The 11,762-nt window shown below is 48.9% G+C and overlaps 2 protein-coding genes across 5 annotated transcripts in view; one reads left to right on the plus strand and one right to left on the minus strand.

The window, feature by feature from the left end:
- Positions 1-135, minus strand: part of TAGAP (T-cell activation RhoGTPase activating protein) — a 65,807-nt gene extending 65,672 nt beyond the window's left edge. For all 4 annotated transcript variants that reach the window (XM_014939543.1, XM_014939541.1, XM_014939542.1 and 1 more), the window contains exon 1: positions 23-135. In XM_014939543.1, the coding sequence (XP_014795029.1) occupies positions 23-103 (81 nt within the window). In that variant the 5' untranslated portion in view covers positions 104-135. The remainder of the gene's footprint in view (positions 1-22) is intronic.
- Positions 136-1,357: 1,222 nt separating this feature from the next.
- On the plus strand, positions 1,358-9,864 carry LOC106886528 (T-cell activation Rho GTPase-activating protein-like). Its single transcript, XM_014939551.1, has 3 exons — positions 1,358-1,405; positions 8,843-8,952; positions 9,660-9,864. Exons 1-3 carry the CDS (start codon positions 1,358-1,360, stop codon positions 9,862-9,864), a joined length of 363 nt encoding a protein of 120 aa, XP_014795037.1.
- The last annotated feature ends 1,898 nt before the right edge of the window (positions 9,865-11,762 follow it).

The following is an 11,762-nucleotide window of genomic DNA, read 5'->3' on the forward strand; positions in this document are numbered from 1 at the left end:
CCGACCGCCGCCCCCCACTCACCGCCTGGGATGCGGGGACCCCCCCGCCGCCTCCTCCGCCGCTGCCCCGCCGCCCCGTCCCGCCGCCCCGCCGTCCCGGCATCTCTCCGGGGCCGGTCCGCCTCGGGAGCGGAGCCCAAGCGAGTGAGCGGAGACCCCGCTGCCGGTTTTTTTCCCCCTCCCCACCAGCCCTCCCCGCCGGGGGAGGGAGGAGTCGCTGCCTCCCCTGGCAGCCCAAGGCGAGGGGACCGCCAATATGCAGAGATGAGAGCTGACAGAGACCGGGTTCCCCCTCTTCTCGCCCTAAAAGGGGGTCAAAAATCAATAGGCGTAGGGAGAAATGAAGGAAAAAGTGGCTTACAAAGAAAAGACCCTTCGCAACTGCTTGTTCATTAACGGCGCAGTAATTATTACTGAGACAGCAGGGCAGGTGTGGATGTAGAATCACAGAATCATAGAGTTGTCTAGGTTGGAAGGGACCTTTACGATCATGGAGTCCAACCATCAACCTAACACTGACAAAACCACCACTAAACCACATCCCTAAGCTCCACATCCACCCATCTTTCAACTGCCTCCAGGGATGGAGATTCCACCACTTCCCTAGGCAGCCTGCTCCAATGTTTGATATCCCTTTCAGTGATCCACATCTACCCATCTTTCAACTGCCTCCAGGGATGGAGATTCCACCACTTCCCTAGGCAGCCTGCTCCAATGTTTGATATCCCTTTCAGTGAAGAATTTTTCCTAATATCCAATGTAAATCTCCCTTGGCATAACTTGAGGCCATTTTCTCTTGTCCTATCACTTATTACTTGGGAGAAGAGATCGAGCACCTCTCTTACGAGGAAAGGCTGAGGGAGTTGGGTGTTTTTAGTCTGGAGAATGAAAGGCTGAGGGGGGATCTGAACAACACCTATAAATACTTAAAGGGTGGGTGTCAAGAGGATGGGGCCAGTCTTTTTTCAGTGACAGGACAAGAGGAAATGGGCACAAACTTGTACACAGGAAGTTCCATCTAAACACGAGGAGGAACTTTCTCACTTTGAGGGTGGCAGAGCCCTGGAAGAGGCTGCCCAGAGAGGTGGTGGAGTCTCCATCTCTGGAGACATCCAAAACCCGCTTAGACACGTTCCTGTGCAAACTGCTCTAGGTGGACTTGCTCCGGCAGGGGGGTTGGACCAGATGATCTTCAGAGGTCCCTTCTAACGCCATATCATTCTGTGATTCTGTGACTCCCACCTCCCTAAAACCTTCTTTCAAGTATGTATGTAACACTGTAGAGTGTTGGAAATGAGCACTGCTGCTGAGGAACTGGCAGCCCAAATCTGAATCCATCAGGATGCACAAATGAAGGATGGGGCCAAAGGACAGTGACCCCTACCTCCCTAAAACCTCCTTTCAGGTATGTGTGTAACACTGTAGAGTGTCAGAAATAATGAGCACTGCTGCTGGGGAACTGGCAGCCCAAATTTGAGTCCATCAGGCATGCACAAATGAAGGATGGGGCCAAAGGACATTAGGAATATCTGTGTCGCCAATGGCCTGGAGATAAAGGCTCTATAATGCACTCATCATCCCTTCAAAGTGTCCAGTTCAGTTTGGAAAACACATCCTCAGCATCCTCCTGGACACGGGTTTGGGGAATCCCCCTTTTAACCCTGGGAAGAATTGCACAGTGCTCTTAAACAACTGGGACTGATTTTCTACTACAACACACTCCATCTTCTTATTGCAATCTAAGTGACCCAAGCACAGGGGAGCTTTACCAGTTCAAAGCGGGCTATTTCTTTTACAGACTTGCCTGTACTTAACTCATATTTTACAAGCGACCTGCTCTCACTGTGCTGTGCTGCTCAGCAGCTGGAGATAAAGTTGAAGGATTTGTTTCAAGTAATGATGAATTGCCTCCAGATGGGACACTACCTCTTGCAGTCCGGGTTACGGCGTTCAAGCTAGGAAAAAGCACAGGAGCTACTCTTTCCCATGAGAAGGACGAGTAAGCATGCTGTCAAACGTGGGCTGGTTAATAAGAGCTCCAGTTTGTCCTTGAGGAGGGGGAGGGATGAATTATCATGTCCCTGACTCTCCACAAAGCACTCCTTAGGGAAAAAAATAAAAAAAAAGACAAAATATAGCACCTTTCAATATCACTCAGATCCCTTCAAAGGACAGGTGGATACAGATTCCCACAAAAGTTGCATCTAATCACAGCAGTTCTGTCCTTGCTTGTGCACAGCCATACAGCAAATCAGCCACCTCAATCTGTCAGTATTACCCTCCTTTTCCCAGCTCTGTGTCATCCAGGGAATTCTGGGGGCTTTTTGATTTGTTTGGGGTTTGGTTTTTTTTTTTTCTTTCCTCTTGTATTTTTTCAGCTTCATTGCTGAGCACATCTCTTGTATAAAATATTAATAAACCTTCCTTCCAAGGTGCTGGGTTCCCTCCGTGACACCCTCTGGCAGCCTGTGAAAATCAAGGGGGGAGTTACAGGAGGTTTGGCATCGTCAGTGCGACTGTTGTGAAGGCTCAGTGAAGCCCTTCAGGACACGATGAACACGGGCCAGCTTTTGGGGAAGCTGCAATATGTTCCCAGACAACGTGATCGGGAGTGACTGATTTCTACATTTACATATTTGTTTATTATTTGATATTAGCTCAAGTTGGGCAGGTAACATTATGGCTTGAGACCTTCAGAGAAGCAAGACACATCACTATTTTCTGCCTATTGTTGTTTAGGTCAGAAACGTTTTCTGGATCACTGCAGAGGGAAGAAATGTTTTCTATGTTCACATAATGCCTCAGCCAGGACCTATCTGCATGTAAAATACTGGAGAATTTTGGAAGGTGGTAACTGAACACAACTGTGAAAGAAAATGAAAATCAGACTGGCAAACGTGGTCATCTTATTTCTTATCATTCATGTTTCTTTTGGTGCTTATGCTAAAAAAAAACAGCCCATGTTTTGCTCTGTACAAAGCCTCATACATGTCAGCGGTGTAAGATTAACTGTGATGCCTAATTAAAACAGGCAGTCACCAATTAAGATAATAAAAAAAGTGCTATTTGAAATGCATAAGAGACTGAGAAGTTAAAGAGACACTTATCTTATCCAAGAGCTTAGCAGGCTTTCATTTGCAGATACTTAAGAAAGGGGAAAAAAAAAAAAAAAAAGGTGAAAACGCACTCTGGAACATCGCCCAGGAAAATCAGAAAATCAGAGAGGAGCCTGCGAGCTCCTGCCATGCTTCATTACTACAGTGCCTGCTGCCAGCCAGCCCGTTTGCTTTTGCACTCCATCTGCCACGTCTTGTACATACTGAGATCCAGGCTCTGCGACCATCGCTCCTGCTGACAGTTGTCCCCATCGGGTGTCCCCAGGGACCACCTGAACGGTACACCTGGGTGTTCCTTGGGGCAGGGACAGCATTTCACTGACATTCAGTCCATGTTGCTCGCTTTTACCCCCCTGGGAGCTCTATGCCACACAGTAATTATAATAATAATAGTAGTAGTAATAATAATAATAATCAGAAGAAGAAGTACCAGATGAAGAGGAAGAAGAAATTCAAGGAATTGACAGCAATTTGAAGACGAAGAAGAAATTCAAGGAATTGACAGCAATTCTCCAACCTGAAGTTCATTCCAAATTTATTTTTACCATCTGAAAAGCTGACTCGGTCTTCTTTGCCTGCTGTTTGCTCCCGGGGAGGACAGGTGTATGTTCGGGTATATAAACACGTGTACAAAGCCTGAGAGCACGTATGTGCCCCTGAGTCTGGTAGGTTAATCAGCTGCCAGGCGCCCACCCAGATGCTTTCTCACTCCCCCTCCTCAGGAGGAGAAAATAAGATGAAAAAAAAAAAGCCCCACCTCGTGGGTCCAGATAAAAACAGCTTAATAAGAAATGCAGAAGCTGTGGGTGCAAGCGAAGGAAAAAGAGGAATTAATTCACAAGTTCCCATTGATGGGCAGACGTCCAGCCACTCCCTGGGAAGCAGAGTCTCAGCACACTTAATGGTTGCATGGGAAGATAAATCTCATAACCAGAAATGTCCCCCTTTCCTCCTCCTTTTCCTGAGGTTTTTTTTTTTGCTGAGCACGACATCATGTGGTGGGGAATATCCCTTCAGTCAGTGGGGTCAGCTGTTCTGGCTGTGTCCCCTCCGGTCAGTGGGGTCAGCTGTCCTGGCTGTGTCCCCTCCCAGCCTCTTGCTCACCTAGTCTTGCCCTACTCAGTTTTGGAGGTGCAGGGAAGGGAGAGAAAGAGAAAAAGATAGAAAGCCTTGACACGGTGCAAGCATTGTTCAGCAGTGGTGTGTTATCAACGCTGTTCTAGGCCCAAACGCAAAGCACAGCACCACACAGGCCGCGATGGGGAAAGTTACCTTTCTAACTTCATCCTAGAGACCCAGCACATCCTCCATCCCTTATTCCCTACCAGAGTGGTGAGACACTGGAACAGGTTGCTCAGAAAAGTTGTGGCTGCCCCATCCCTGGAGGGGTTCAAGGCCAGGCTGGATGGGGCTTGGAGCAACCTGGTCTGGTGGGAGGTGTCCCTGCCTATGGCAGGGGGTTGGAACTGGATGATCTTTAAGGTCCCTTCCAACTCTAACCATTCTATGATTCTATGATCCATGAAACCAAGGTGGCCACATCAATCCTGGAGAAGAGGGAGGTGCAATCCCTCACCCTCCTCTCTGCAGGACAGCCCTCCTGTCACAGAAGTGGTACCCGTGCCAGGGCCAGGAGCATGGGTCCTGCTTTTATCAGGATGTTCCCAGGCGCAGCTAAACACAGAGATAAGTGGTGGGGCAAAGACGGGAGCTGAAAGCCATCACTGATGAGCCCTAGGCTCCGTGGCACAGTAAATCGAGCTCGGCTAAAGCAAGCAAGCTCCGTGACCTGCGCCGAAGCCTGCCAGTTATCAGCCACCGCAGCTATAGCATGCCCAGATCAAAACCGTCCTTATCTCGTGCCCCACGTTGGGCAGCAATCAAAAGGACCGTTGGATTGATCATGGCTGGCTGCCAGACCTCCACCCAGAGGCTTTCCCACTCCCCCTCCTCAGCGGGACAGGGGGAGAAAATAAGATGGAAAAAACCAAAATCTTGTGGGTCGAGATAAAGACACATTAATAAGAAAAGCAAAAGCTGCGTGGGCAAGTAAAGCAAAAAAGAGGAATTCATTCACAACTTCCCATCGGCGGGCAGACGACCAGCCACCCCCTGGGAAGCAGGGCCTCAGCACACATAACAGAGGCTCAGGAATAACCCTCCTTTCCCTGAGCTTTTATCAAAAAGGATGTGCAGCCTCTCGTTTGTGTGCTGTTTGCTGTGTGAAGCTCTGCAGATCGGAGCAGAGGGTCGGGAAACGTCCTCTTGGAAGGGACCCCACAGTGAATGAACGTCTTTCTTCGTGTGTGTGTGACAGGGGGGGCTGTGTGTGCTCCTGTGCAGGCTGGTGGGTCTCTGCTAGGGAAGAGATTTAGCATCAGAGAGCAGAGCTGGGCCATGGGAATGCTGCCCGCAGGGTTGGTGGCCAGCAGAGAGCAGTGTGGGTTTGCTCAGTCATTCAGTTCTTCTTTGAGGGACTCTCCTGGGGTTTATTTCCAAGCCTGGAGCTCACACCGTCCCTAGATGGACATTTCTGTTCGTGTTGGCCAACGAGGTAGGGGTATATCATGGATCATATCCCAGGCTGCTGTGTGTAGGTCAGGCACTGCTAAGGCTGTGGATCTGCATATGCCAGGATGTTTCACAAGAACTTCTCAGGAAATTGTATCTTGAATCATAGGATCATAGAATGGTTAGAGTTGGAAGGGACCTTAAAGATCATCAAGTTCCAACCCCCCTGCCATGGGCAAGGACACCTCCCACTAGACCATGTTGCTCAAAGGGTTTGTATGCATCAGAAAAGAGGGACATTTGCATCTTCTTCTTGTTCCCAGCCCTGACTTGCAAGATCTGCTTGCAAAAGAGTCCAGACCCATGATCTGGAGGGAAACAGGCGTCAGGTGGTGTGGAATGAGGCAATATTTGTTCCTTTAGGCCAAAGAGCACCAGATAAATTGCTGGTGGATCCTGAGCAGTGAGACAGCAGGAATGCATTCCTCCTGGAAACATTGCTACAAGTACATCGCGCAATGCGTAGCTGAATGTTTGCTCAGCGCTCCTTCCAGGTCTCCATGGGAAGAAAATGTTAGTGATTTACGTAGGTGGCTACTTATCAGGGACTGGGGTAGGAGCGGTGTCAGGGTCTGTGCCGGGAGCTCTGCTCTTGGGAAGGCGGCCAGAGGTGCTGGAGGAGATGAATCACCAGCTGCACCTCTGGGACTGCAGACCAAACGCGTTAAATGCAGTGTGCAAACAGAACAAGGTCGCTCCCTACACGGGGTTTGGTGACGGGCCCACAACAATCTGTGCTTTTCGAGGCACAGCATGCATTTTCCAGGGGGCTGCTGAGTGTTTGGTTTGGTTTTATACAGCCTGCTCTACATGCAGCTTGGGTTTGTGTCTGTGTATTCGATTTCAGATGTGAAGCAGGAGCAAGAAGGGGGTACTTTGTCATTTCCAGTGAGCTGTGGGACTGGATTTCCACGTGGACAGTGCTCCAAAGCAGCCAGGAGCTTGAGCTCATCTGAAAATTTCCCCAGGTATTTTGAAATCCTCATGGGATATAAACTTTTTGGAGGATCTGCTCCAGAGAATAACTTCTGGTTTACAGAGGTTTGATTCTGTCACTTTCTTTTTCCTCCTGAAAATTGCAGGAAGATTTCCATGAGAACCAAAAAAAAAAAAAACCAACGCAAAGCAGAATTCCAGGATCCTGCTAAAGCCTCTGCTTCACTCTCAAAAAGTGTGCTGGAGCTGTGCTGCATGGTTTCTCACACCTCCTGGCTGAGGAACCCGGTGGTGGAGGTGCAAAGCTACAAAACCAAAATCTGGCTCCACAGCAAGGAAGTTACAAGGGTTACTTACTGGGTCATCTGAAAAGATGGTTGAATCAGGCAGGTGTTTAACCCCAGCCAGCAACTAGGACCACACAGCTGCTTGCTCACTCCCCTCAGCTGGGATGGGGAGGAAATCAGAAGAGTAGAAGTGAGAAAAAAAACCCATGGGTTGAGATAAAGAGAATTTAACAGGTAAAGCAAAGCCATGCACACAAGCAAAGCAAACCAAGGAGCTGATTCACTGCTTCCCACAGGCAGGCAGGTGTTCAGTTGTCTTCAGGAAAGCGAGGCTCCATCACACGCAATGGTTTACTTGGGAAGACAAAATGCCGTAACTCTAAACGTCCTCCCATTCCTTATTCTTCCTCCAGTTTTATATACTGAGCATGACGTCATATGGTCTGGAATATCCCTTTGGACAGTTGGGGTCAGCTGTGCCAGCCATTTCCCCTCCCAACTTTTTGTGCACTCCCAGCCTACTCGCTGGGGGGAAGGTGTGAGGAGCAGAAAAGGCCTTGACTGCTAAGCAACAACCAAAGCCATCAGTGTGCTATCAACATAGCTCTCACCCCAAATCCAAAACTTAGCACAGTACCAGCTAGTAAGAAAGTCAACTCTATCCCAACTGAAACCACGACAGCAGGGAAATGTTGTTTTTCATAGAATCATGGAATTGTCTAGGTTGCAAAGCCATCAGTGTGCTATCAACATAGCTCTCACCCCAAATCCAAAACTTAGCACAGTACCAGCTAGTAAGAAAGTCAACTCTATCCCAACTGAAACCACGACAGCAGGGAAATGTTGTTTTTCATAGAATCATGGAATTGTCTAGGATGGAAGGGACCTTTAAGATCATCTAGTCCAACCATCAACCTAACTCTGATTAAAAAAAACCATCACTAAACCATGTCTCCTCCAATCTCATTCAAAGGACAAACTGAAGCAGTTCTGCTGAACGTTTTGAAAACAGTTCAGCCCACAGAGCTGAGACATGGAGTGGAAATACTCAGCAGCTGCAGTTAAAAAGCCTTGAAACCCAGGATCATAGTGTGGACTGAGTAGGTCACATGTGGACATGTCAGGGGCATTGGACTAGATGATATTAAAGGTCCCTTCTAACCTAAACCGTTCTGTGATCTTGGTGTAGATTGTGCAGAGTGACCCCAAGTGTTGGCTCCTCATATTATGAGTAGATTTTGCAAAAGATCGACACTTTTGGGGTTTATCAGAGGAGGGAAGTTCAGACAAATGTCAGTAGTGCAGGGTGTGCAACGTGCAATAGGTGACAACAGTGTCTTTCTACATGTCCCTCTGGTGGGATTGCTGTGGCCTGTCCTGCCCTCCAGTGCCTGTAGCACCGTCTCCCTCTGTCCTTTCTCCTCTCTCTCTTACCTCCACCTACACACGCACTCAAGGGATGCTGTGTGGCTCTGAGCAGGTACCAGGAGCTGCAGATCTCCGGGGCCACCATGGGTGCAGAGCCAAGCTGCAGTGGTGAACATCAGGAGAAGCCCTGTGAGGAGGTGGAAGTTTCTCACCAAACCCACAGGGGTGGAAGACTTCTTATCAAACAAAAAAGTCAAAGCCATTTCCTTCCAGCTGACACATCCAGGGCTGCATTTTACCTCAATGTTCAAAAAACTGCAGTTGAAACTTTCCGCAGCAGGCAGCCACCCTGCAGGGCCCAAGCCCTGGCTGTGCAGACCCATGTGCAGAAAGTGGCCAAGTGCCAGCCCCCAAGTGCACTGGGGATCAACAACCCCTCTGGAGGCCCAGACCCACACCCAACCACCCTCCCTCGTTTCTGTGTCTCCTCAGCCTGAATCATGATGACGGTCCTCCCTCTACACTCAGTGCCCAAAGCCTCACCTAAATCTCTTGGCCTTGCAGGACTTCCTCCGAAATATTCCCTCCAAACTCCTGTCGGCCGACCTCTACGAGAAGTGGATGCAAGCTCTGGAGAAGCCAAGCAAGCAGGAGAAAATTGAAGAATTGAAAGAGTAAGTTTTGCAACCAGGAAGTTTTGCAATCAGCCCCAGTGTGATGGAGCGGCTGGTAGAGGCTGGTGATGTCTCCCGAAATTGAAAGTCTCACTTAAAAGCCTGTCGTTTATATCAGCTTGCTATTGCTCCAGGGGGTTGGTTTAGAGGGCTCTCACAGCAGCATTTCCTGAAGTTATATGAGATTGCCCTACAACTGGGGTAGGAAGAGGAGAGGCTGCAGTGCCTCAGCCAAGGTAGTCACTGTGCTGTGGGACAGGCCCGACAGGGAGCCTTCACATCTGCTGGCGGTGAAGTTGGGCTGTGGAGACCACGGCTGAGTTTTGCTCTTTGGAAAGAGCAGATGTGGAGCCAGGCCAACTGGGAGGGCTTTGAAAGCTGCCCAGCACAACCACAGGCTTTCACGTGCCTCTGGGAAGCCTCCCGTGACATCTCCTGGTGCCATCTCATCTACTCAAGGATACGGACTGCTGTAGTGCTTGCCTTTCAGTCAAGATCCAGTCATTCAAGATCTCATAATTAACCACACGCTCAGCTGCCGTTGGGGATTTCTGAATGATACTTCTGCTGAGCAGTGAAGGGAGCACACACATCCCTCTCTCTGGAGGAAGTGTCATCGGTCTGAGTTTAATTGAGACTTGCTCAAATAAAGAAGTGGCGGCTGCTGCACCATGAATTAACGTCACATTTTGTTTGTCTTCACGCAGGGTGGCTGACAAACTGCCTCGGCCAAACCTCGTCTTGCTCAAGCACTTGCTGTCTCTGCTCCACCACATCAGCCAAAACGCCGAGACCACCAGGATGGACTCCAGCAACCTGGCCATCTGCGTTGGCCCAAACATGCTGAGCCCAGAGACAGACAACACGCTCCCGCTGGAAGTGCAGAAGGAGATGAATGACAAGGTGTGTTGAGCTCACCGAGCTGCCACCCGCTTTGGGGCAGCTCAGAGACACCCACAGGGATCCCACCACCCTTGCAAAAGCTGAACAGAACAGCACCCCTGGGCATCGGGGGTGTCCCTCAGCTCAGGTGCCTGCAATGTGATTGGCAAGGCTGCCCTCCTCTTGTCTCTCTGAGCAATGGTAGCAGTTGCCCTGCAGTCCCTTACGTTGTACCACAGCTCCTGAATGTTTTGCCTGCAGAGAGCAAGGGGCACCCGGTGGGCACGGCCACCCAGGGGTCCTCTGGGCAGTGAGGCTGAAGCTGGGGCAGATGGGGGTTTGTTTGTACCAGGGCAGATCAATTTGTCTGCAGCACCTGTGTGCAGGTGGTGGTGTTGGTGAACTTCTTCATAGGCTCAGAAACATTTGGGGAGGACAGTGCCTTGTCTGCCTGGTCCTCAGCTGATGTGTCACCAGAGCACCCAGACAGCTCCATGGGTATGAGAATGGACTGAGGATGTCACAGACTGGGGCTGCTGCGCCAAGTTATTTAATCTGATATGGAAATACATCTGTGGAAACACAGAGTTGCAGAGAATTCAATATGTTACTGCATCTTTTTTTTCCTACACGAACACTTTCCAGAAGTTCAGAATGACAGCACTCCCAGAGCAAAATTAAATCCCGATGTTAAACATCTGCCTCAGGCACATTCTGTTACAGGTGTGCTGATACCTCAAGGATCTTTCTGGCAGGGCTCAAAACAGAGCATCATTCTCCTAACATAACAGATCCAGGGGTCTCTGTTTCATCACTGCTTCTCAGGAGGAACAGGCTATCAGAAGAAAGACACGTTTTCAGCATAGCTGATATCCTATCAGTGTCCCTTTTTGCACTTGCCTTATCAAAGTGAACTCCTCCAAGAGCTGTTTATTCTTCCAAGGTTACCTGGAACTCAAAGGTCTGGGTGCTGGCTCCAGAGGTCTGTGGAGTGAAATGTCCTTTCAGGAACTGCTTTCACGATCAGCAGCAGACGTTACAGAGAACACGGCAGGAGAGCATTCACAGATGTCTGTTGCAGTTTTAAACTGGGTTTTGAGTTTTGGTTTTGGCTTCACAAAGATAATTTTACCATTCATTTCTTGGATCATTTTTGCCTTAGTGAATGGTCACAACGAAGTCCTGCAGCCTTTGCTTTCTAGACCTCCATTCAGAAAAGCAGCAAGAGAGGTGCATATAGAAAGTCAGAAAGGTGCTTTTCTGGACAGACAACCCTATCCTTTCTCCACCCAAGCAGAAAGAGGAGGAGATGTGCCCATACAAGTAATAAGTGGGACCCTGACCCAGATGTAAAGGTGGGGAATCTCAGTAAAAGAGGCAGGAGGTGAGAAACCCAGCATCTCCTGGCAGATTCCATCTGGCTCTTGCAAAGCAAGTGTGTTCCACCAACGATGTTCATACTGTAATGACTGCAGCAAATGAAAATAACCCACAAAATCCTGTCACTCATCCTCAATTAAAAAAATACTTTTTCTTCCTTCCTTCCTGACGAATTCTTACAGCTATTGAGACAGAATTCCTTCCATGGTTGATGGCAGAAGTTGAAGAAACACTAGAGAGGAGATTAATGTTGAAAAATCACTACTACATAGACCTCAGTAATGGATTCTCAGCTGAAATAATGAAGTGTCAGCCATGCTGCATTACCCTCTGCTGAATTTATACTGTTTGAGGTGTGTTCATGCTGGCAGATGCAATACATTTGGCAGAAGCAGAATGGTTAAAGAAGACCAATTCTTTTCTCTGCTATAAAACTTTTATTTCTCATGTGTTACACAGCCATGATGGCTGTGCTGTTCTCTGATTCTGCAAGTGGGAACAGAAAAGCTTGTCCTGTCTACAGCCACACGTATACCACTGAAGTCTCT

The sequence above is a fragment of the Calidris pugnax genome, unplaced genomic scaffold (assembly GCF_001431845.1).
Source record: "Calidris pugnax isolate Ruff unplaced genomic scaffold, ASM143184v1 scaffold57, whole genome shotgun sequence".
NCBI classification, from domain to species: Eukaryota; Metazoa; Chordata; class Aves; order Charadriiformes; family Scolopacidae; genus Calidris; species Calidris pugnax.